At 42.5% G+C, this 26,594-nt stretch overlaps 4 protein-coding genes across 4 annotated transcripts in view; 2 read left to right on the forward strand and 2 right to left on the reverse strand.

The window, feature by feature from the left end:
* The window catches only part of LOC131889328 (U3 small nucleolar RNA-associated protein 6 homolog), a 21,805-nt gene extending 526 nt beyond the window's left edge, over positions 1-21,279 (forward strand). Inside the window, exons 2-6 of the mRNA XM_059238417.1 lie at positions 613-880; positions 995-1,177; positions 10,904-11,139; positions 11,229-11,643; positions 21,142-21,279. Of these exons, the coding sequence (XP_059094400.1) occupies positions 613-880; positions 995-1,177; positions 10,904-11,139; positions 11,229-11,643; positions 21,142-21,180 (1,141 nt within the window). The 3' untranslated portion in view covers positions 21,181-21,279. The remainder of the gene's footprint in view (positions 1-612; positions 881-994; positions 1,178-10,903; positions 11,140-11,228; positions 11,644-21,141) is intronic.
* LOC131889339 (protein piccolo-like) lies at positions 11,616-13,335 on the reverse strand. The gene has a single exon (XM_059238428.1). It carries the CDS (start codon positions 12,864-12,866, stop codon positions 11,658-11,660), a length of 1,209 nt encoding a protein of 402 aa, XP_059094411.1. The 5' UTR covers positions 12,867-13,335; the 3' UTR covers positions 11,616-11,657.
* LOC131889360 (uncharacterized) lies at positions 19,691-20,566 on the forward strand. The gene has a single exon (XM_059238450.1). It carries the CDS (start codon positions 19,860-19,862, stop codon positions 20,391-20,393), a length of 534 nt encoding a protein of 177 aa, XP_059094433.1. The 5' UTR covers positions 19,691-19,859; the 3' UTR covers positions 20,394-20,566.
* On the reverse strand, positions 21,111-22,443 carry LOC131889371 (mitochondrial import inner membrane translocase subunit TIM14-like). The gene has a single exon (XM_059238462.1). It carries the CDS (start codon positions 21,853-21,855, stop codon positions 21,508-21,510), a length of 348 nt encoding a protein of 115 aa, XP_059094445.1. The 5' UTR covers positions 21,856-22,443; the 3' UTR covers positions 21,111-21,507.
* Between the last annotated feature and the right edge of the window lie 4,151 nt (positions 22,444-26,594).

The following is a 26,594-nucleotide window of genomic DNA, read 5'->3' on the forward strand; positions in this document are numbered from 1 at the left end:
GGNAAACTCGTGGGCGGGGGGGGGTTGATATTATCCAGGACGCCTTCAAGCACGCTCAGGGAGAAGGCACTCAAACAGACTAACTTAGAAGCATTCTGTATATAGCTTGTCTATGCCAAATGTGCTTGGTTCTTCAACAATATCAGAACTATTAGTGCTGATAAATTGAAGGGGTTTCAGAAGGAGAATGTGATTGAAACAACTACTAGTCACGTTTTCGTTAACGGTCGGTTAAATTACGATCGGCCAACCTAACCTAAAACGATAACAAGGCCCCTTTTTGTCGCGAAGTTACATACTAAAATAACAAGTTAAATATTCAAGATTTCGGGATGCCAACTAGTCAATGGTGTTCGCCTCATGAAACGCATGGAAATGAAGTGTCAACCCAAAAACCCACGCCGCCCAAAACAGGAATGTCCTAAAAGAGGAAAAAAAATATCTTATACTTTGATGGGACCCAAATGCAGTTGACCAATGACAATTTTTGACCTAGTCTCCATGCCACTCAAGTGTGGGCGGGAAAATGCATTGAAGTCCTGCCTATGTCTCGCCATGAATGGAAATACACCCGACGGACATCTCATTCGTCGGCTCTCGTCTCCTTTTTAGACAATTGATCAAGAATCGCAAGAAATTGGAGTACCGCTTGCAGAAGCGGGAAAAGAGAAAAGAGGATTTTTTAGAGTACATCCAGTATGAGCTGGCCTTATTGGCCTTATTAGAGATGCGTCGGGAAAAGACGGGCTACTTTCACAAGAAGGATGAGATCGAATTCGCCATCGCCAAACGCATCAATCGCATGTTCAGGATCACCGAGCATCGATTCGGCCACGAAATCAAGATCTGGTTGTCTCACATTGACTTCCTTAAAAAGATGGTAAGCCCACTCACCTGCGAATTGAAAATTAATAACCAATGAACCCGTCTCTTCGTTCCTTCCTTCCGACCCGCTCGATTGCTTTTCATGAGGGTTGGTTGATTCTCATTCCAGAAGTGGGACGCCGCAGTGGGACGCATCTACCGTCGCATGCTCAAAGTCCACGTCCATGAGATTGGCCTGTGGGTGGCGGCCGCCAAATATGAGATGGAGGAGTGTGGACGGTCCGAAAATGCCCGACAGGTCATGTTTGAGGCCCTCAGGTTTCATCCCAAGTCTCAGACACTCTATCGAGAGGTAAGCGAATCGTGTTGCTTTGCTTGGTAAGGGTGCTTCGAATGGTTTATCACTAGACCCATGAGGATCTATAGGATGAATACTGATATTACTGATGCTTTTCAGAAATGTCATTCTTGTAAGTTCACATGTTTTTGGAAACAGACATGGTCTTAAATGGCACCCAAGCGTTTTTTACATCTATTATTATGAGACACTTTTTGTGTTTATTTTTTTTAAATTCAAAGCGCGTTATCCTTTCCATCTTGCTGCAAGATGGCAACGCAATTAAAATATGGCTCGCCAAAAGCCAATTTCAAGGACAAAACACCCTTACAGTGGGATATCTCAAAAGTTTTGGCCGCTTCCAAAAAAGCGATGCAAAATCACACCTCTTTTAACCCAATTGCTATCACTGTCCAAAAAAATTTTTCAATGATTTAGTCTCCAACCTTACTAGCACATGCTTTGTTTCATATTGATCTGCAAATCTGATCTATGAAGACAAAGAATAGTAATATCGGCCAATCACTTGTCAATACAAGATTTTTCAAAATGCACTGAATATTTAATATTTTTTCTTGTGAGGAGGCTATTGGTCAATTCATAAGAGAAGGACCCTAAAGGCAGTTTCTCTACCTGTTGCTATATCTGTGAGACCATTTAAAAAATGGCGGACTTAACTCTAAATGAATTAGCCCCTTGAAGGACAATCCATGGATTGCCTGGCATTCATGATTGTTGAGAAGAGCAAAGGTGGAAAAGCTAATGTTGATCATTCCAAGATGACCATCACGGGGAAATTTAGTTCACCAACATATAACATTGGTTGATGGTTGACCAAAGTGGCATATAATTGATTCTCATATCAAGAAGATTCGTTTATGGACAGATCATAGTCTCTGGGAACTTTTTGGTCCACTAATGCTCAGAACTATTAGCCAGCTTGGGCTGAAACTTCATTCAACTTTCTTCATTGGCAAAAGTTGAAAATTGTACATTTTTTAACATGCTTGTTTTAGCACAAATCTAAATGCCAAAATCATAACTGTTTGTTTTAAAAAGTGCTCAGGTTTACAGACAAATCAGAAAAAAAATCATTTTATGACAACAATGGGCAAAAAATGGGCAAAAAATATGCTCTAGATCCTAAAACATGCAGAACGGCTAATCGTAACTTGTAAAAAAAGGCTCTGAAACCAGCACTTAGGCTTAAAGTAAAAAAAAATGCTGTAATTTGAAAAAGCGAATTAATAATAAATCATTGCAACGAAGTGTCTGCGAGGGATAAAAACGGTTTTGAAGGCAACAAAAAGGGCAGTTGGCAGGTAACGGGAACAATTTGCAATTGATTCACGTAAGAAAACCTGAATTCTATTCCATTATTGGTTGATAGAAATTGTACCTTCTGTTGAATTCATTGGACATGTGTTGAGAAACACACTGGCAAATTGCCAACAACCCAAAATGGTCACAAGCCCATCGATTTTTGGTGACACGTTCAGAGGTGATCCTTGCTTGTCTGCAAGCAAAGCTTGCCATCACTTTTTTCTGTTGTTTTCATGGAAATTACGAATGAGGAAATCAGTCCAACCGTGAAATTTCGAAATCTAATCTTTAATTGGTCAAGAAGTAGAAAATTGATTGGTTATTGCCTCAAAGTGTTTTTAAGCTGCCTTTCACTGTAAATGTTTTTCTTCAGACCTGCAACTCTTCAATTAGTTTTTCGTGCCTCTGTATACGAAATGTGGGATATCTCGTGCTCTTTGTTCTACTTGAGTGTTTGTCCCACTTTCGATCCATGGGAGAGCACTTTAAGACGTATTTGGCAAAGAAGTTGCTAAGTGAACCTAGATTAATGTTTGTACCGTTCAGGACAGTATTTTGTTGCTGTTGTTTCTTTCTCAAAACCTTGTTGAAAGAGTAGCAAATAAATCTATGCCCCTTGCAAAACAGTTTTTAGGACAATCAAAAACGCTATGGGGAAAGTTGTCACATTAGCCAATAAATAGTCCTTTTCATTTTCCTCTCCCTCCTATTGTTGTAGACATACACATAGAAACACAAGAATACACTGTAAGATGCCTAACTCTAGCAAGGTATTTTTCGCAGAACAACTTATTGTTGATCTATTCAAACACCATAAATACATAATCCATCCATCTGAGAGACTTTTCAATTCCTATAAGGATAGAATTACGAACACTTTTGACGTCCAAATAGGGATAAACAGATAGCTAAATATTGTATACTTGTAGCATACCAGTGACTTTTCATCATCTTTTTTATTAAATTGCACTAAAAAGCTAAAAGAAAGTTTACCAAAAGTAACGATTTTAAAGTCAGTCACCAAAAAGTTGTGAGGCTGTGCTTTTCCTAAAACTATTTTGTTGGAAATGATGATTGCAAAAGTGTTGGTGCGTTACTAAAAATATGGTATACAACTGCCTGTCTAGTTTTTATTTACATATTATGGCGGCCTCACAACTTCGGGAGACACCAGCCGATTGCTAGGTTGCGAAGCTAAGTTAGAGTCCGAATTCCGAGTCCTAAGGACGGATTGCTATTTTTGAGATTCATGCCAGTTGATATTCATTTGTGAGGTCCCGAAGAATAAAGTCTACCTAAGAAAGTCTCGGTCCTAACGACCTCAATACCATAATTGTTCAGAATTTTACCCATAGAGGACTTGGAATGTCTACCAGAAGAGTTGGTGGCTTATTTATTGTGTCCTAGTACTTGGGCAAAAAAAAATCAATTAAATAATCTCTTGATAAAGTTTTGCATCTTAGATCGTATTATCTCGTTTTTACGTTTGTTGGTCTGCACCCTGACGAAGCAGAGGGCGCTTCCTCCGCTCAATGAAAAGGACTATAGATCAAGTTCGATAATTTCTTTCAGTGTTTTCTTGGGTACATCTCAAAAGTATAGTTTTGTCCTCTTGTGGGATATGTTTTTTTCACGCACTTATTCTACTATCTACAGAAAATGTAAACACAAGTATTATTACCAGGGCTAAGAAAAAGAAATTCTTTTGGGGGTGAAATAATAATTAAAAAAATATTTTTAAAAGCCTGAAATAGTTTCTTTTCTCGGCTAAAATATTTTTTTTTGTAAAGATATGAGCCTCTTTAAAAGTAACAAAAGACAACCAAGCAAGTTATTTCATTATTTCAAAATATTTCTAACCAATAGTCCTCTAAATTGGCTCCTAGCTTGGACCCCCAAATTAATACCCTAAACCATGGAGGTTTCTTGATCAAATTTGGTTACTCTTGGTGCTTTATCTCAGTTATTTCTTAGCTTAAAGAGACCTGGGCTAAAAATGTAAGTATTTTGCTCTTTTGTGTGTAAAATATTGGGATTCTAGGTGCGTTTTCAGGCCAAATAAGACGAGCAGGAACAATGAAAATGGAAGATTTTTTTTCATTGAAACAAACCGAAAAGATTGGGAGTATGCACTACAGGTACAAAAGGTGTCTTTTACCATTTATCTTCAAAGATTTGTTCTGATTTGTCCTGTCCTATCAAATGATGTATGAAAATAAAGGTTAATTAAAATGAATAAGTTTTTCGTCTTGAACTGGTGGGAATTCCATTCCCAGATGCGGTAAGGAAGTCCGCAGAAAAACAACACCACGTTTTAGGGTCAATTGTGGGGATTGTAAAGGTTTAATACACTTATGAGCCATCCACAATCCAGGCTAGTCAAAGCAATGAAGAATCAAATATTTTGATCATTTTGAGCCCGTGCAGATTAGATTTCCAGTAATGGCAGTCCACAAAAAATGTGTTCTCTAGTTCCTCGCAAGTTAGTGATAGGGTCTTAGCATGTTCGATCATAAGGCACTTGTTTAGCATTGCCAAACTTTTGATAAACCTGGATGCTAAAGTATGTTTTAACATGCAATTTTTCATTAGAATTAGAAGTTCCTAAAACCTTTTTTGTCTAATCAAAACCTCAAAATGATTTAAGATTAATTTAGAATCCAAGTATTTTTGAGAAGTGCAGGGAAACAAGCAGCTGACGTCATTCTATGGAGCAAAACTATAGACAACATACCCATCCAACCTAAACCGTGCATATATTCATTTTGTCATCTATTTTAACTAGCCTGCTTTTGAGGCAAACAGTTCTATTATTAAGCCTAGATGTTAGTTCGTTGTCAGCAATGCACCAAATAATGATATTTTTTTTTACTTTTGTAACACAACTTCATTCGATTGTTGAAAATTAAATTGAATCACGGTGTGAATTGGCTGTGATGTTTATCGAAATTCTCCCCACAAAAATGCCCAAAATGAGGGTGCCGGACTACATTTCACCTTGAGTTTCTATCTTAAAAAGTCGTGTTTTTAGATTAAGAATTCGTACTAAGCATTTGACTATATTACCAAAGCAACATAAACATACCACTACTTGATAGAATCGAAATTCACGGATGTAGCACATTTCAATCATTACCAAGAAAACAGTCACTCTGATTGTTTGGACACAAAATCCCAGTGCGACATCGCCCTAAGCACACAAAGAAACACATTTCCATAGGAGGATTAGAAGCGCGGGAGGCATTAACCTAACCTTTTCTGCGTTTAAAATGAAACATGGGATCATTTATTTTGTCAGCCTTCTCTGAGCCTTAGATTTTTTTTTTTGCCCGGCCAATGTTGATTTCAGCATAATAATAATAATAATAACCTTTTCATTATGAACACACGTGGCGGTGTTGTAGGCATTAATCTAAGAACAATGGCTCGACCTAAAAATGTTATCCTTTGAGTAGAAATTGTGATCCCAAACATGAAAAGTTCTCGTTGAAAAGGGGGTTCGAGGGGATAAAATACATTGTGATCTTGACCTTTCTCAAGTAGAGAACTTCGATTTCCTTCCTCACTGTGTCCGCCTTTTGGAGATGACGGAGTTGGGCTATCCGCATCCATGTTGAATGTAGAGTAAGAACACGAACAGTGTGTCTCGTACGTAAACTCTCATCTTTCTTCGGCGGCTGGAGTTCGTCTTGAGTGTGGGTAGAATGTGTGCAAAAAGCTTGCTCGAATTCGTCCATGTTCAATGTTGGCGTTTGGCAAGGGGCACATATTGTTAAGGTGCTGGCAGGAAAGCCTGCGACTTTGTTGGACCTTAATGTCCGATAATTTGAATGCAGACGTATTGATCCACCTGGGAATGGCTAAAAAGCGTGAAAAGCGAGCTTCCTTGATTTGAAATTGATTGGACTAGACCAAGAAGGGTGATGTGTCTGAGGCTTAGAGGTGTGCGGAACGCTGACATTATCCAGGATATTCGATCAATTGGATTCGCAAGAAAGGGCATTAGTTGCTGCAGAAAGGACGACACTGATTCCTTTTCTCAGAGAAAGAGGAAATGCTTGCTTGCAAGAATTCCCTACACAAAAAGATTTATCTCTCTTTGAATCTGAAATGACCCTCGCTCGTTGTTTTAACTGACAAAAGGAAGGGTACAAGCAAGTGCTGATTTGTGCGAAACCATACGAAAAGGGAGCGATTTTGTTAGCACAATATTTTTGTACGAGAATTTAGTAGTTAATGATATCGTAAACGAATAGTCGACCTTGCATCAATTGATAGTGGGTATATTAAGTTACTTAACTACAGCTACCATTATGCCCTATTGGGAGATGATTCAATTACTGTAGAGCTACCACAGTATGTTATCCTTTCCAAACGCAAAGGTTAAGGCTCATGTTGGTCTTTATTTATGGCCAACTAGATTAATTGTAAGCTAGGCGAGGAAAAAAAATCACGGAAACGGCCTCGTTGTGTAGTTTTTTTATATCATAAACAACAAAGCCACATGAAAAGGGACCCCTCTTTATTTTTTGTTGTTGTCATTTCACTTCGATTATTTAAGGTTGTGACAAGTGATCGACACTTGTTTTCTTTTCTAAGCTGTTGAGCTTGTAACCGTGTACGAATGGACTAAATCAGTCGATCAAAATACCAAGGAAGGTCATCATGAGCTGCGTTCCGCTAATGCATGTTTGAATAGCTATTTATTTAAATGTCGTTGCTTTCTTTGCTTGGCGTTTATAAAAATGAGGCTTGAAGAAAGTCGATAAGGTCAAGACATCTTGACGAGTTCGGCTCATTTGATTTATCGACAGAGTAGTTAGGATCTGTGAGGTCATATCCATGTAGGTGGAATAGCTGACTTCCATTTGAAGCTTCAAAGGAACGGGCCGATTTTTTGCGTGGATGATTGGTGTGTGTAAGCCAGGCATCTTTTCGTCATCTTAAGCGTAGTTGGAGCATCCTTGACTAAGCCTACTTCTTATTGCTAACTTGAAGTGCGTCGGAATGTGAATGAATCAATGTGGAAGCGTGGATAGAAATCCACGTGAGTGGCTGCTTGTTGCGTCTTGTCTTGACAGGATCCAAATGTCGGCGGAAAAGGTCAATTTCGACGTAATTCATGAACAAATCGAGCTAAAAGGATATGAAGAAAGTGGCTTCTTAATGCAAGGAAACGCCGACGATGGCGAAGAGCGAGCAGAAGGATGAAGAAGAGGATAGATACAGAGTGCGTAGCCAGAAGTGTCTAACTTTCAAGGGGAAATATCGCTAGTCCATAACTCCTCAGAGATATTATTTAGGCAAAAGCTACGAGGTATTCAGGGTAAAACATGATCATGATTTAAATTTTTTTTTTACTCTACTTGATCGCCATAAACTTAACAGAAAAAAAAATCATCATTTTGGAACTAACGTCAAAAACCAGCAATTGTAGCTCAGAAGTCTTGTGGAACATCGGTCATGTTGTGTGTGGGTTTAAAGATTTGGAGGTACGTACTCTTCTCTGAAATGATTCTCTGATTTTCGTTAATCAAATCTAGATTCTAAAGAGTTTAAATTGGATGAGGATGGAGTCCTGGGAGTAGTTCTTTGGGCCAAACTTCAGCAATACTGGCGCCTAGGAAGGCTTGGATTTGTGTCTGGGGGCTCCGTCCTCCTTTTGGATAAAATTCTGATCTGAATCCCAAGTCAATGGAATTGGAAAGGACTCCAAAGAAATCCCTTGGGTTAGAGGTTTGGATCATTGCATTGTATTCACCTCCTCAAGAACATCCTCAATGGGCTCAGTCCATAAAAAATGGCCATTTCTCTGGTTATTGGCGACTTGGCCAAGATTAATCTAAAATCTCTGAACTCCCTAAATTACAAGCTTGTTGTTAACTATAGTTCAAAAGTTGACCCAACAGTTCCAAAAGTATAACTTGTGACCAGGAGAAGAGAAGTGACTCATGACAACAACACTTCTCTCGTTTTCAACATTGTTAAATGATTTTACTATTCATAATTTCGCTCATGACAATCAATCCTAAGACCTCCTCCTTCGGACATTCCGAGCAGATGACATCAGTTTGTAGGTGCTTTCCTGAAAGAGCAAAAATTTCAAATCAGGGGAGATTATATTTGAAGCTGATCCAAAGTGTGGCACACATGGGTACGCACCCTGTATATTGGGAAATTGGGGAAAACCAAGGTGAACTGAAGGGGAATGTTCAGTCTGTATTGGGAGAAAAGACGCGAGTGCTCTTTGTTGTTGCGTGCTGGGAAGAAAAAAAGGAGGGGGGTGGGGCGTGGGCGTGGGCGTGGAACGAGTGGGATTATTATAAGATAGAAAGGAGTGATTTAAGAGAGAAGAGACAACAGGAGAGGCCTTTCGTTGCTCCGAGAAAGGTCTGTTCTTCGAAGGTGGGTGGCCACTGTCTTGAAATCGTCAGACCTCTCCATCTTTTCGTATCGACTGACTCCGATGTTTATCATCATTTGTCAAAAATGGGGAAAAAGGAGAGGTTAACGCGCGTTTCCAATCCATCATCATGAGGAGCCAACTGATAAAGTATTGCCCAACAATATATCATAGGATCTGTTACACTTCATCGATTGGAACGTTTCAGCGAGTTTAAAAAAAATCGAAATAAGCAAATACGTCTCTTACTCTGACGTTTGCTCGACATTTCGCATTCGAATTCGACACGATGATTTCGTTAGAACGCAGTCAAAACTATGACTAATGTGCCAAACATACAAACACACTTGCTTTCCGCGGAACAAAGCCTTGCCCCTTTGACCTATGATTCTAAAATTTAGGAATTTGTGGCTCATTTACTTGGAACTGAAAAAGCCCATAGTTGTTGACCTGAGTTCATTTTTTAACGACATCTTTAATAATGTTACCCCATTTGACAGAGTCAGACCTCTGAAGCCAATTTGGTATTCAAAGCTCTCATTGGACCATTAGATCGTGTCTAATTGTCCAGTGATTGTGCAAACCCATTCTTATTAGTGATAAATGTGTCGCAAAAGTGCACAAGAGGTTCAGAAAATGTTGACATCAAAAGTTTAAACGTGCCATCAAAATCCGCGATATTTTCGGGCTGGCTGACCTTAAGATTGCACAAACAATTTTTTAAGAAATGAGATTGTATTTGCGTTTGGAACACGTTGCCCAAAATCTGACCGAGAAGGGACTTACTGACAGCGCTAATGAAGAACGTAAATAATGATTACTATGGTTGCAAGGGAGTTGAATGCATATGGCATTCATGCATAAATAACTTTTTTCATCGCCGAACAATGAAACAGTTAATTCGTATAGCCTTAATTGCAAGAACGAAGCCATCTGGGAACCTGCCAATTCGTCATCGTCATCGTCGTTGTCCAATGTTCCATGTCCCTTTTATTCTTCTGTTCAATATGTTCACACGTTTTCATCAGGCCGCCTGCAACTGCATGCCATCAGCTACTTGTGTTCCGTGTTATTCAGGGGTCATTGCATTGTTTGCCAAAAAACCGGGATTATGCATTATGCGAAAATACACAACAAGGGTCACTGCTGTTATTAACACTAATGTTATTTTTTTTTCAAGTGACAACTCATTCCGAAACATACAAAATTTCACAGATGTCATTGGCCACAAAACTTGGATTGTGGGCATTGTTCGTTACGGCGAGTTGGCTCTAACTCATACTCTACGTAGAACACGTTTTTTGAGAGAGAAGGGAAAGAGGTTGAACCATCTTAAGGAGAAGACTTTCTCCCCAAGAAACTTGATCGTCGAGAAGGTGAACCTCATGGCTGTCAATCTTGCTGTATGTATGTTAGGCATCATCATCATCATCATCATCGTCGTGTCATCAAAAGAGCTTGTTGTTTTTCTTTTGCTGCTGGCTGGCCATGCCATATGAATTTATGGATATCAGTAAGCGTAAATGAAAACATTCCTTCCTGAGCGATGTCTTTCCAATATCTCATTCACACGTCTGTTCTGATTTCAACAAAGCTATTTGGCAGTCCCGTCTTGCTCTCGATGCATGGCATTTGAATACATACGCTTCATACATAAGATTGAGGCTCTATGTTTGTTCGGCTGGAAAGGCTCCGAAAAGAGGAGGCAAAGTGACAAGAAAGGCAAAAAAGGACGGAGGAAGAAGGAAAAGAAAGAAGGGGAGGGAAGCAGGGAGACGGAGACGGACACGGACACGGAGAGAGAAGGTTGTTGCATTTTTTCGCGCATACTTCTCGCCTCCTCATGTTCAAGTCAATGTCAAGCTTGGTGACCCGCTTCCTTCGTGTGCCAAGAAAGAGTCCGTCGTACGTTTTTTCGAGCATTCTGCTCTCGCACTTGAACATCCCAATAATGAAACGTATTTTCGTGGACTTGTTTTGCGTTTGTGCTTTCAAAACATGTTTATTTGTTTCAGTACTTTCGTTTGGAGCTCATTTACGTGGAACAGCTACGAAAGAGAGCCTCGGTTCTAGGTGGAGATCTTCAGGAGGTGGTTGAAGATCACAGGGATCAAGTCCTCAATGGCGAGGTGGCCAAAATCGTCTTCTCCACCGCCGCTGAAGTCATTCCGGACTCGGCGTTTTTGGCGTCGCTTATCCCAATAGCGGCTAAATTTGATTTCGCCGCTCAGCTGATTGAGGACATTGAAAGGTAGTCTTGATATCGAAATTGAAGCTTGTGGAATGGAATCATATTATTGCTCTGTATGTCATCCTGGCTTTTCTTTCTTTCTCCTCTAGCCATCTCAAGGCCAATTATGCCGACAGTCCGTCCATGTGGAATGCCTTAGGCCGATCGTTCCTTGTCCAGCCGGCGAAAGGATCGTCGACTCTGAGTCAGTTTCAAAAGTGTATGGAGCTCTACGAGGAGGGCTTGGCCTCTGATCGGCTTCAAAACAAGCTCAAGCTTGTGCACTATTTTGTGGAGACCTTGGGCGAGTTGTGGAATCTGTCGTGTTCTGGCCAAAAAATACAAGCCAGCAAAGGAGACTTGAGCGAGCAATTCATGACCACCTTGAGCGAGTATTTGGCTGACAAGCAGTTGAAAACCTTGGAAGAAGCCCGCGATCAAGGATGGTTTTCCCTTGAGGAGGGCCATGATCAACAAAAACAACATCAAGATGAGCATTGGGTGGACTCGTTGAGGGATCTATTGGCAAGTACATAGTGTTATTTCAAGTTACGTTCAAGCATGCTCCGTGTCCAGTTGGCCTCCATTTTGTTTTGATATTGTCGGTATACATCCTGGTGTGCCAGCTGTAAATGGCGAATAAAATTTCCAGTATTGAATTTGCACGACACGTTCATCTTGCATGCCCGGCACCGGCCCATTTGTGTCGTGTTGGGCAAGCTGTCAAAGTGTTCCCAAATCATGGGCTTGGCCTTCTGTTTCTTGATGGACGCAGCTCGGTTCATGGAACTCGATCGACTCACTGGCTTGCTCACTTTGGGCTGACCCGTGGTCTCGGAGGTGCTCTTCCGTCGCACCAGAAGACTGGGATGTGGAATGGATGGGTCGAGAAGGCCACTATTGGCATTCGCGTCCCTGGGTGCTTGCGTGGTGGTGGGCTCTGACGGACGGGCTTTGGCGAGGGTATGCGTGGTAGACCGTGGGACGGTGGCCGCACTGTCACTCAAGCGGCGCTCAGCCAAGGCGCTCGATTTGGGACTGAGAAGCTCGGAGTCATCCTTGGAATTGCCCGGGCCGGCCTTGGCCGCGAAGATGGCCTGTTTGATCTTCATGACCGCAATGTCACACTTGGCCTGGTCGTTGGGCACCGTGCTGTTCTCGTTTATCACCGGCGCCAAGGAGGGGGCGCTGAAAGTGGTCGTGGGTGGAGAGGAGGGACCTTTGGGGGAAGAATGTCGCGGAGGGGTGTGCGCCCAACCCACCTCATTGGTTCTGACTGAGGGCTCTTTGGGCGATACCATATCTATAGGAGGGGTTGAGGTGGGCGGCTTGGTTATGACTGGACTGCTCTTCATGGACGAGCCTCTTCGGGCGGGGCGCACGGGTGCATGAGCGTCTTGGGTCACCACAATCATTGGAACATCGGCGAGCGCGTCGGATTCCTTGGGAAACAGATCTTCTGGGTTGAGTGGGGCGTAGTTGTAGCAATTGGACTCGTTGAGGACACTGTTGACATCAATGGAGGCCTTCTTCACCTCCTTGGAAGGAAACACTGCACTCGGCAAGCCCGGATTTGGCATGGAAGACTCCCCTGAGCCGCCACCTACCCATCCTTGAACAGTCTGTTTGACTTGCTTTTTGAACTTCTTCCAACTGCCACTCCGATTCAAATCTTGGCCTTCAGACAGGTCCATGGGTGAAGCTGTTTTGGGACTCATCTGAGATGGCTCGGAAGAGGATTGTTCCATGGGGGTCGGTCTTTTTGATAGCTAGTTTTGGAGGCTAATTCTCTTTGACACTCCAATGGATCTGCTCCACTTCGGCGACTTGAACACTCCTGATCTTGAGACTCTCAATGTCCGTCCTTCTGCCGTGAAAGTGATGGCCTTACGAAAAGCCTCAATTCTCCTGTCCCTTGGCTCCACTTCTCGCTCTCGCTCTCCGGTTCTCGTTAGTTCGCCCCACGTAGTATTAGTTCGTTCGTTCGTTCGTTCGTTCGTTCTCTTTCCGTTTCCAGGGAGATGGAATACCTCGTCTTCAGTGGCGAGAGTGGGTAAGGCCGCGCTTTCATACAAGCGTGAAACTTTTCCACCTCAAACGCCTCATCCTTCCGCGCTCAATGCATGGATGGAACGTTCCTCCTCTCAATTTATATCTACGAAGTACCACTATGTAGACCTCAACTCACAAAGGCGTCGATTGAACTTTGTCCGTGGAGAGATTGCCCTAGCAAGCAAGCTCCCTCGCCTGGGCTTGGAAAGAAACACTCCTTCTCTCTACACATCCAGCAAGTACTTGGACCGCTCATACTTCTATCTACCTTCTTGCCCTTGGCATGTGTGATGTGGGAACTGAATGAGCACCTGGGACCAGGGAGGAACAAGCCGAGGAACAAGCGGAGGAGAACGGCAGGACGGAGTGCACTCTCGCTGAAAACCTCAATCTGCGATCAATGTTCTCAATTCTGACCGAACATTTCAAACAGTGTTGGTCAAGTCAATGTGTCCAGACATTGGACCCTTCCGAAGAAGCAGAAGTCCGTATTTATTTACTTTCTTTCACACATTAGTCATTGAGCAAACGGGGCATCGTATCTCTGGATGGAACTACTCAGCTTAGGAGCAATCCTACTTGTGGTCACCTTCTGCTAGTTTCTTTCAGTATTGGCAAGAAAATCCCAATCGGTTTTTCCAAATGCGTTGGACTCGTTCTTTCTCCATCCCTGGTGCATCTTGAAACTTGGATTACCTTCAGAATGAGGCCACAGCTCGAGCGAAAGATGGAGAGTTATTGCGGCAATATCCTCCGGAAAAGAAAGGAAGGAACATGGCCTTCTAAACAGATTCAATCGCAAAGCAGCCGTCATTAGCCCACCCAGTGTTAGGAGGGCTAGCGAGTAGGTAATAGAGTAGGATCGAGTAGCATCATCATTCGGAAGTGAATACTGGCCGACGTGGAACACCGAGAGTGTTGTTTGGTAACGCGGGATGTTAAATATGCGCCAAGGTTCAACTCCTATCTTAAGGAGAATTGAAGGGGAAGAAAGTTTGAAAATCCTGCTTCATCAAACCTTCGTTTTCTTTTCCTTCTTCTTCTTCTCCTTTGTCCCTCAAAAACTTATTTTCTGAGAGAACCCAGCACTAGAGTACACACCGAAGAAGGTAAGGGAGAAAGTTCAGGTTGAGGAGGAGAAAGATCACACGCTTGTGTCGATGAATCAAGTTCTTCCAGAACTTGAACTGCTGCGATCCAGCCTTCTTCAGGTTAGAGCCTCGGCCTTAGAGAGGAACAGCTTACAGAATACTAACTGTTGGAATCATATTAGGCTTTAAATGAAATGCATGTCGTTCGATCTCCACTTTAGAAATCAGGCCCGGGTTAACTAACCAGCGCCTCAGTTGACAAGTTAATAAAAATAAAAGTAAAGCCAATGGAAAGAATCATTGGAAGGCACCAACTATGTGTGTGCTTCCAATCTCTTAATTACCCGTTGAGTTTTCAATCGCTTCTCGTTTTGTTGTCATAATCAATGAAAGATAAAACAGGACCCAGGTCAATTTGATTTAAGCCAGCTTTTCCTTGTTCAGTTTGAAATCGCTATGTTACGCTTGTAAATAGATTCTGCAAATAACCATTAAACAAACGCAGCATGAAATGAAAGGGTTTTTTTGGTGACTCAGAAATCAAAACTTCTAGCTGCTAACGAACTAGGAACAAACTGAAATGGTTGCCAGTCTTTTTTTACCTGACTCCACTTGCCTTACTATTTCATTTTGGTTTTCGGTGTTTTATTCATTTTTGCGAATGACCATGCGAAGTAATTTCTTTGCCGTCAAAATGCCATTTAATTTTGTCTGTCACGAGCACAATTCGGTCGACAGACAAGTTCGTTAGTCTTGCATGAAGGCTTGTGAGGAGAAGGAAGGAAGAGCAGCATCAACATGCCGAGCTCGTCGAGATGCTACCTAACTTCAGGGTTCAAACTTCGAAGCTATCATTTCTTACATCTCTTTCTCATACACGACGGACTCATTTGCTTTTACTCTAAAAAGTTCCTTCTGGCAATTGTGCCTCGTTGAAAGGCATTAGCTCACGTCCTTTCACTTTTTAATGTATTCGTCTTGAGCGTGGACTCGAGCACAATGGAAACCAGAATCCGTCAGGATGTGCTCTGGAGAATTTTGAAAGCATTCTTACTGTAGGTATTTTTTGGATAAAAGAAGCAGCTATAGAAGCATTGTGGGGCGAGATCGATCTCATTCATACCATTATTGATCCTTGAAACAAGGCATCCCCGACATTGTACTCATGTTGACAAAGAGGGCGTAGAATGAACCCCGGACATCTAGAACCATGGACTGTGAACGGACTTCCCACCAAAGCGACCTGCTTCCGCGAGAAGTAACTTTTAGTCCCTTTTCATAATCAATTCATGAAAAAAGAAATCTCGGTCGTTCAAATGAAAAGGTCAGTCATTTTTATAACTCTTGATGGTAAGGTGGGTCGTTCCCAAGAGATGAGGCCGAAAATTCAAACTGTAGTATGGACATGTAGTGGTGACCACACACAAAGTCCATACCTTTAGAGGTCCGTGAATGAACGTTAGCAGCTTTTTAAATGATGTGAATTCAAACTGGATGACTCCTCTTCTAGGAAGACTTTTCTTGGCCAATGTCAGGAGTTTGCCGGTGGATCTCGTTCCACTAATTGGCTCAAAACTCCCATTGGAGACTGCACAGAAAAATTATTTTGGGAGCTTGTTTGGAAGACTAAATCTACCTCGAACTGAAAAACCAAGCCATGAACGGCGTTTTTGTTCCTCTTGTCTGTTTCTTTATCTTGGGCCCCCGCTGAGCACGATGACATCCCGATTCCCAACTCCCTCTCCTGAACACGGATCATATACAAAGTACAAAGTATATACTTAACAGGTACGTACGTACCTGTCTCAAAAAAGGGCACTTCGGAGCATTCTATGATTTGTAAATTGCGAGCAATTACGTACGTGCGGTTTTTGAACCAGATCGAAGTACTTAAATACTCGATTTATGGCTAATGGAAGTAAGCTTTATGGGTCAAATGTTTCTCATGATTGTTATGTCAAAAATTGTGTCAAAAGTTCACTTTCGGTCTTCCTCACAAGACCTACACAAGTACCAGGGACGGTATCAAGCATTGGACAGTTGTTTCCGTTCAGAACCCTTGGATAGTACTATATAGAGTAGCACGTCAGTTTCCAAGACAAACACAGAATCGCCAGCCGATCACGTCTCCGTTCATGTGCTTCTCAAAGGTTTCATGTGCTAGTCGATCGAGTTTCAAGAGGTTGGCCAATTGTTAAGCAGTCTCCACCCAAACCGTCTTTAGCGCACTTGTTTCGAGGACTCTTCATGGGCATCGTAAGGAGCATGAAGAGGGCAATTGTGTAATTCATCGCACCTCAGAGGACGGTTTCATGGCCGACTGGGCTTTACTTGCTTTACTAGTTAGAACTAGTTACAAACGCTCAAGACCTTTTCAGGGATGGCCTGCCAAGCCACGCCCATGAGAAACTCTAGGCCTTTTTTGAAACTCAACCTTGTGGTTGTTAGTATGTCATAGTTAGAACCCTGAATATTTCCATGGAACCAAAGGGGCTCTGTTGTTGTGATATTTCCTTCTGTGTTTTGTTCTTGGAGAATCTTATACTATGCCCTGGTTGAGCCTGTGCCTTGCATGCAGGCTAAGTGATGCATTAAATTTGGTCCATGGCCTTCTAAATGGTTCAAAAAAGGACCCTGGGAACCAATCACTCACGCACTCACTCACTCACTCACTTTGGAGTCCAGCATATGATGTTGTTTGCCAAGGAAAATATAACATGGAACAAGATGCGACACATTTTCTTGATGAAAGGTCATGGGGGTTTATTGAAAATCTCCGCATAATAATGTACGTATAGAAGGAAACGTTCTAGTAGCCAAATCTTGCTCCCATCCATTTGGTACCTCAAGTCCAACCGAACCCCTTGAGACTGCCAGAGGGCTTCACCGGCCGAGAGATCAGTTAAGGATTCCGCCTTACAAAGTACAATGCTATCTTGCTTCGTGGTCGATTGTTGTAAGGGTCTACCAGATAGATCACTTGGCCACCAATGCAAATATTCGTTTCGCTTTGGCGACGCTCCAAGGTTAGACGGAAAGTCGGTTGCGTGTACGTACGTTTATCTGTGGGCGGACTTGGGACATTCCACCTTTCTTGAAAGATTGAGAGGCCATGATCTATTCCACTAGGTCATTAGTCGTTACTCAGTAGTAATACTTTCTTATGTACGTAGAGTTGACTTGTGAGGGAAGCGTGTGGCACTAATTGATCATGGTGGAATCGTTTGCGTGCTAACGAGCGACTTATGATGTGGGAGTGATGCGAGTGCAGAAGTTCAGAAGGTCGGTCAGCATCAAAGGCGAAGAAATTGTGTCAAAAAAAGTTGGACTTAATTCAGGGCAAGATTAAGGCCTCCATCGAAAATGGCCAGTGAAAAACGGAGAGTAGAGTGATTCAGGAGGTCAGGTCGAATCCGAAGGCTTTTTTTTCTTTAGTTAGTCTACGTAGTTGAGCGTTTAGATGATCTTGTAGACACAGATCAAGATGCTTTTGAGGCCATCAAGGACTTGAGGCTTTCAAGTTCTCCTGGTCCTGATAGCCTGACATCTCAGTTTCTGATGAGATGCTTGCGGGTTCTTGCTCCTGTTTTCTCGTGCTTGATGCGTTGCATCTTGGATCTTCACTAAAGTTAGCTCACGTTGTTCCAATTTTTAAAGGGGGAGATAAGTCACTCCCCAGTAACTATAGGCAAATTTCTCTCACTTCGAATATTGCGAAGGTGTTTGAGAAGATCGTGAAGTCCAAACTTGTTGAAATTCTAGAAGTCACTAAAGTCCTTCCTCTTAGCCAGCACGGGTTCCGAGCACATTTTAGCACGGTCACCCAACTGATTGAGCATTTAGAGCAGGTCATTGAGGGACTGGAAAGACACGAGTCAGTTGATTTCGTCTATCTTGATTTTGCCAAGGCCTTTGACAAAGTAGATCATGGCCTTTTGTTCATTAGACTTCATGCCATTGGGATCCAAGGCAAGTTCTCAGTTGGATTAGAAGCTTGATTCAAGATAGGAAGCCAATTGTTAAGGTCGAGGGATCCCTTAGTGACACACATGATGTCAAGTCGGGTGTTCCCCAGGGCTCCATCTTAGGGCCCCACCTTTTTATAATATTCGATGCCCCGCTTCAAAAGCTTAGTATTACTGCCAGTCTCTTTTCTTATGCTGACGATACAAAGTTAGTTTCTGGTAGGAATGGTCAAGATTCCAGTGGCCTGGCAACGGACCTAGATAGAATCTTTTGTTGGGTTGATGCGAGTAATATGGCCTTTGGGTCAACTCCTTTTAATACTCCACTCGTAGATAATGGAGGAAAGATATTGAGCAGGTCTCATCTATGAAAGATTTAGGTGCAGTCTTCCAAAATAATGAAAAGTTCGATGAGCATATCCAGTTGAAAGTTGGTAAAGCTTTTCAAACATGTGGTTGGATATGTTGCACGTTTAAGTCCACAGATAGAATCACGATGCTAACTCTGCACAAGTTGATTGTTCAGCCACATCTTGAATATGCCTCTCCCATTTGGGCTCCAATTAGTTCAGCAGGTTTGCAAAAGGTCGAACAAGTCCAAACATGTTTCACTAGGAACATCACAGGAATGAGAGAGCTCTCGTATTGGGAGAGACTAAAAAAGTTGGGACTGTATAGTGTTCAGAGAAGGTACCAAAGGTATCTGATACTGTACGTCTTCAAAATTATCCATGAGCTTTGTCGCAACCCAGGTTATAGTGCCCATTCTAGTGACCGTAGAGGTTTAATGTGCGTTTAGAGATCAACCCTACATTCAAGGATTAAAATGTAATAAATAGATGCATTGTGACCTTTCATTTTAGTAACATTGGGGATTGCATTCCCTCTAACTGTTAGAAAAGCTCTTGAAAAACCAGACCAAAAAACCCCGCAACGTCAAGTTTCTTTTAGCACAGAGGCATATCTCAACAATATTGCGAGTTCTGTTCGACTTGCATGAAAATACCCCAGCACATAATAGCATTTCATCATTGCATTGTTGACCTCATCTATTTTGACATATCCACATGAGTGAAAAGAAAGTTTGAAACATTATATAAAGCTTAGCGCCAATGTTGAAAAAAACAACCCATAGAGGACAGCCCAAGAAGAACACACGGAGAACTTGGGTCTGCTCTGGCTAGATAGGCCCCCTAGCGGATAAACATGGCTGTTTCTACTTGACTCGGGGTGACTAGAATGTAGCCTTCAAGCCGATGCCAGGCATGCATTTCGAGAAGTCCTTAGTTCTGGAGGATGTTCGATTTTCATCATGTACGCGTGGGAAAATGGTTTCCATCGTGAGAAATGGCACGTGGCTCAACCATCAAAAGCTCACTTTTCGGATGATTTCCGCCATCGGCCCAGGGGCCTAAAACTTGAGCTAATCTGTGGCGCCCTCTAGCGGCTCCCCAGCTAACTGGCCCCAGCTCACTGGCCCACCACAAATCGACAGAAAGCAAGCGACGACATTGCCCGAGGAAGAAGAGAAGCGAATCCAGCTGGATTTGGGGTCTCCTCTTGCCACCGTCTTGTCCATCAGAGAGATTGATTGCCTTCGCAACCCGCCTTCAGCACGCCTTCAGCAGCCAAGATGGAAAACATGAAGTGGAGCAATGGCGGGGACGGCACGAAGAAGCACTACATCATAGAGGGTCCCTACCGGACCCACCAGTGGCGGGTGGGACTGAGTAGCGAGTTCCAAGAGGCGGATCGCTTGTGGCGCAAGCAGTACCTCAAGGACCAGGTGCTCGCGCCCAAAGACCTTCACAACGACATGGACCGCTTGCCCGAGTTTCGCAAGGCGCGATACAACTTGATTCGCCGTGTGGCCCGCATGCCCGGGGATGCGTTGGAGGGCGCCTTCCGGGGCTTCATGTCGTCCCAGGTGGCCCTTTTATCGCGTTTGATGATCACGCGGGGGCTGTTCGTGTGGGCGTTGGGCGTGGGCGTGGCCTTCTATGTCACCACTCAGGAGTCGGACTGGACCCGCTTCCAGGGTATGCGCATCTTGGACCGCACGCACGCCATCTACCCGGGACATCCCGAATGGCCGCACAACACGTCCCAGAAGCGAGAGAAGCCATCCGACTTTGGCAATCGGGGATTCGAACACTCGACCATTTAAAGGCCGCCGCCGCCGCCTTTCGAGCCCACTCCCACATCCATCGCCCTCGATGGACCTGTTGGATGGGGGAGGGGGGCAGGGGGAGGAGAAAGGGTCGAGGGAATTCAGTAGTCGTTGAACTCGTGAAATATATATATATATAGTTGTACCTAATGTAGATCAGTGGGAATCCATTCGTGCTTCATTCATTCCGCCAGACGGACCTTCAAATGGTTGAAAATGGCTGTAACATGCATGGAATAACCATGCCCCAGGTATCATCATTGTTCATATTCTATATTGGTATGCATAGCAATGATATCACATTTGTGTGATCTTCCTGGCTCTTGCCCGAAACTGGCCAAAAATTCACGTTTATGCGAAGTCTAACAGCGTACATAATAGTCTTAAACAGAAATTCAGGCCAAATTGCTTCCCGGTTCACGGATTGGCGGGAACCTGTTTCGGCACTTCCTACTTTTGATTGGGATGTTTGGAACACATAGCTCTCCGAAGCGCCAGACGCTGGATTGATCTTGAAATTGAAGGGCAAGTTATCGCCTGGCATAGACCCGGAACCGCCTAAAGACAATCAAATGTCCAGGTCTTGGCCTCAATCCCCACCCCAAAATTTTTTTTAGCAAGCATATGACTTCAGTTTGACTAACCAACCTAGGGGACCGACGCGTGTCTTCGTTTGCGTACAACCCGTACAACCCCACATCCCCCAACGCCATGTTGACCATTGGTTATTTTGTTATTATTTCAGGATGTATTGGCTAACGAACGGACCAGCTTGGCTCAATGACCAGACAGGCAGGCAGGCAGGCATCGGAGGAAGGTAACAAATCCAGTCGAAATCGTGGATGATCAACTCATGCAAATAAAACAGAATTGAGCCCACCCAAACCCCGCCGGATTTGTCGTTCATTTCTATCGATGACTGGATCCGCCATTGTGTTCACGTCACTACAATTATTCATGCAAATTCAGGTTCCTCCTGGTGCTTGGTAGTGGTGGATGGCACGTGCATGAATTGTCCATATGTACGAGTATGTCTGTCTTAGGATCGGTGGGGACAGGTTCCAATCGACACTTCTATTTAGGGCTTCCAAGCTTTCCCACTTCTCACGGATCACTTGTCCATCAAATCCTTGGCCTCGTTGATCTTGGCCGCCAGATAAGGGGATCCGCCTTTGTCCGGGTGGTTGAGCAGCATGATGCGCTTGTGGCACTCGCGGATCTTCTTGGTAGGCGCGCTGGGCGACACGCCCAAGATGAGGGCTGCCTCGCGCTGGCTCATCTTGGCCTCGAAGCCGCCCTTGTAGTATTTGGCGTTGGCCCAGGTGGCCGCGTCCAACTTGGGCATGCTCTTAATGGCTTCTTCCATGGACTTGGCCGCGTTGGGGAGTTGGCGGGCGGCATACCGGCCGGCGAAGCCCACGGCCGCCAGGCCCAGCCCGGCCATGATCATGGACGACATGTGGAGGACGGCTGGCTGGGTTGGAATCAAGGCACCAACGGGGTTCCACCCAGACGACCCAAGCGAAAGAAGAGGAGGAATGAAACTTTGTATTGACCGTAGTAGGACGACCGAGGACAGGACTAGTCGGTGTTTGTTAGTATGGATAGGTTAGGGATGCCCGATTGTTGCTAGGTGTGTAGGCCTAAGCGGCCGTCACCCTCGGTCACTCGCCGGCCTTTGAAGTGGGAAGGCTGAAAGTGGGTTACATGGATTACTTGGACGACCCCACTCTCCACTACGGTCAGCTCCTGAACCACTCTGGGCGCTGCTTAATGACGAAAATCCTGATGATGATTCGGCAAATATGCTGTATTTTGGCACTTTGGAGGATTACATTACACGCTAGGCCTAAACTTAACCTATAGATCATAGGTTAGCCATAGATCAGATCGATGTTGGCGTCTCAGCTGTCGCAGGGGAGGGGGGAGTGTCAAAAAGTTCTAGTCGCAGTCGAGATATAGTAAGGACAACCAACTGTGGAGCAAATCTGAATCGTTGACAGTATGTCCAAATTCTGAGTAGAAACACCATATACAACTCTTTGCTAAGCCATAGCTCTCCTCTAGCACTCTCCAAATGTCTGAATCATTTTTTGATACATGTGTGTTATGCGCAAAAAGCATGCATTCTACCGCTCTTTGTAGTGATGTATTTGAAAGATTCAAAAGAAATTCGAAGATAACAAGATAAAAAGAAGGTTGTATGGGAATTATTCAACTTACCTAAAGCAGGATTTCACGAAATCTTGGTGTCCCTTGACCCCCAGCGTCAGTTGACCTGAAAACATACTCATCCAGAAGAACCCATGCTAAACTTGAGCATTCTAATTCTTTCGTATCTATGGTAGTAGCTTATAATTTGAGCTCCCTATGTATTGTCGGTACGTGCAACCTCTCAACGAAATGTGGGCTGAGAAAAGTACGTGAGTGATGTAATGAACTCGCTCAACCTAACATTGAATCCAAATTTTACTTTCTAACCCAGGGATGAGAAATTATCAAATGGCGGCAAAACATGGCAGAACTTGGTCCAAAATCAGTGGCAGAAAAGGGCACAAAATATTCTAAATCATCTTTTTCTAGTGATTACGATCACTTCCGTTAATCTTTAAGCCTACCTGGATGTAGCTTTGACACGTTGGGATGGGTAGTTTACATCGAATGTAAGATACAACCACTAAACATTACTGGAGTGTGATCGAGTTTGAACTTTGCCACCGCAATCGATCTGAGTCAGGATTGCCATTGAATTATTTTTTTTTTTAATCAAAATGACGTAAATTGCAATTAAAAAGTGATAACGTATTAATTATGGACGACATCATGGTCAGTCCAAAGTTTTTGCCCAAGTTCACTTTGTGGGAGAAAAGAATGTGGATGATCTGCAACTCCCGTTTCAAGATGTCCCAAGGGTTGTTCTTCAATGAAAGGAATGGATTACAGCTATAGTAACTATAGTCAAAATGAGTATTTCTGTTCCCAGACAACTCGACTCAGGACGACTCAACCCAAGACACCCTGACCTAGCAGTCAACTTGACCCAGCAAACAACTTGCTTGATCCAGAAGCAAAATCAATCAATATTGTCAGACAAATATTTCATGTCTATGGAACCAAATTGAAACTGATGTAAAACTCGTGAAATGCTTAACGGAATTACATAATTCATTATTTAATTCTTTTCAAGGCCAATTGTATTTATTTCAATCTAGGTGTGAAAATAAAAAATAATGTTGGCTTAGACACTATATTGGAATTTTTCATATTAATGCCCTTCTGATGTTAACATCTTTTCCAGGAAATCAAGTGTTACCTCATAAGATTTTAGCTCTGAGTCGAGTTGTCGAATGGGTTGGCTTGTCCTACCAACTGCGCCATCGCATGATCGTGTTCAAGTAGAGAGCGGGGTGTTCGCAATCCTGTGGTTGTGATTGAGGCAAATATCCTCTGCTCAGCCAGGGACATGAATTCTAATTGCTCTGATTGATTGAACTTTTGGAATCGTTTTGCGTTCAAGAACCCCTAAATATCGTTCAAATCCCTTGAAATTAAACACTTAGGGAGAAGAGCCTGGGAGGACTATGTTTAAAAACAAGCATTTGTGATCAAAGAAAAACGATATTTCTGAGCCCAAAAAGCAAGAAGATCGTGAAAAGCAATAATCAAGCATTTTTTGCCTCAAAAGTATTGTAATTGGAGCACAAGAATTACCAAACATATAAAAAAACATTTCTTCACCTTTTTATAGCTTATAATAGCGTTTTCAGAACTTATTTTGGGCTGATTTTCATAACCTAAAAAACTATTTTGACCAAAATCCCAAACTGTTTTTCCAACCCCCTTTTGTTACACAATAACAATGATTTATTTACTGTACACAGACAGATGTCTTGAATGGATTCAAGGCATAAAAGGTGGTCGCACAAACACTCGAAAGTAAATCTAATCAGAAATCGGGTTTGAATTTGCGGATTGATAATACCCAGGTATCGAGGGATGGCCTGGAATGGTTGAGAGNGTGATCAAAGAAAAACGATATTTCTGAGCCCAAAAAGCAAGAAGATCGTGAAAAGCAATAATCAAGCATTTTTTGCCTCAAAAGTATTGTAATTGTAGCACAAGAATTACCAAACATATAAAAAAAACATTTTTTCACCTTTTTATAGCTTATATTAGCGTTTTCAGAACTTATTTTGGGCTGATTTTCATAACCTAAAAAACTATTTTGACCAAAATCGCAAACTGTTTTTCCAACCCCCTTTTGTTACACACAATAACGATGATTTATTTACTGTACACAGACAGATGTCTTGAATGGATTCAAGGCATAAAAGGTGGTCGCACAAACACTCGAAAGTAAATCCAATCAGAAATCGAGTTTGAATTTGCGGATTGATAATACCCAGGTATCGAGGGATGGCCTGGAATGGTTGAGAGGAAGTTATTTAGGTAGGTCTCTTTTTGAATTTGGTCACTGATGGCTGATTTTAACCCATTGTTTCCGATTTGTGAGGAACTTGACTTGACCTTATCGAAGGCCTTTGCAAAGTCCAGGTAGACGATGTCTCTAATATCATGCTTTGTCACTACATCTCTCACATGTTCCAAGTGTTCGATGAGTTTGTAGTTGCGAGCATTTTAGTCAAGAAACCATGTTGATGGCTTGGGATTTGGCCATTTTGGAATAAATGGACCAATACAAATTCTTTAATCACTTTTTCTTAAAGACCTCCAAAAGTTCAGGTGACCAATATTTTATGTGTTATGCCCAAGTAAGACCATACCGGTACTTAGCTACAAAAGCAAAATGCAAACCGAATTTAAATCAAGGTCCTTTTGCATTTGTGCCCTTTCTTGTGAATACGATCATAGATAAAGCAATATTCGGAAATGATTCTCGACCCTTTGTTTTCAAGTTACCACCCTGTATTGCTAAGACATTGAAATTAAAGGAACATATTGTATAGAATGTTCATGTAATGAAGCTCATTTGGGCTCATAATAGTCCAGACCTTACTCCTATGAATGGAGCTATGTATGGGCCTATCTATCTGGGGGCTACCTATCTGGGGCTAAGTTGAAGTATCTAATCTCATCAGTCTTGCTCATTCGATAAAATTTTCCTTGATTACATCAATCGAGGAGAACAAGGCCAACATATCAAATATCCTTTTTTGATTAATGTCCTCTCCTCATCCAGGTCTTGCGTGCGGTCAGTCATTGATGTGAAGGGCTTGCAAATATAGAGCATTAAATAGGCCAATAATACTCTCTACAACATTTCAACACATTCAAGCTGAAAATGGGAGCTTAGTAACATTGTCCATGATTTTGGGAAACGCGCCAATTTGGATTCCCCGCCTAGCACATGCCAAATATCATCACTAGAGACGGTCAGGACAAGCATTATTTTTTTTTATGTCCTAAAACAGGTTTAGCTGCATTTTAAGCATCAATCGCATTTATTACATATCTTTATGCATATGTTCACTTTTTGGCAAAGCCCAAAAACATTATCGCAATATAACTAAGAAGCGGCCAGACGGTGCTTAGTTATGTGGGATTTGATCGTTCTCTTGCATAATCTCAAAATGGCTCAAAATGATGTATTACCTTATTTACTTGACACCCTCTAAAACTAAGTAAAAAAATCTTAGAATCATTGAAAACTCACGGAGTTCAACAATAATTGCAAATCTCACAAAAAATCAATGAGGTCTTAAAGAAACAGTGTTTAATGATTTTAACAATCTTCAAGAAAACCCAAATCTTCTAGATTGCCTGTTATTACATGCAATGCAATACCGTTGGTAATACATACTATTATCTTCAGAACTCAAGTGAATGTGTAACTATTGTACTTTGCATGATTATAAAGTATGTTTTCAAAAAAAGTGGGCTCCCAGTTTCCATTACTCAGGTTTTGTGAAAATATTTCGGTATTATTATGTTTAGGTTTGTAAGGCTTACATTTTTTTTTCTTTTGATTTGTTTTTTCACGGGCTTTTCTAAACGCTACAAGGAATGAAATCCCAAGAACTATTAAAATAAAGGTCATACTTTGTTTCTTTATTTCCTATTCAATTTTCAAATGATATTTGGTCTACAAATGAGTTTGATTGGGCAGACCGAGCTAGTCTTTGAATGTAAGGTTGACCTGGAATACTACTTAAAAATTTGCCCAAGTCTGACTTGAAA

The sequence above is a fragment of the Tigriopus californicus genome, chromosome 1, assembly GCF_007210705.1.
Source record: "Tigriopus californicus strain San Diego chromosome 1, Tcal_SD_v2.1, whole genome shotgun sequence".
In the NCBI taxonomy this organism is placed as follows: Eukaryota; Metazoa; Arthropoda; class Copepoda; order Harpacticoida; family Harpacticidae; genus Tigriopus; species Tigriopus californicus.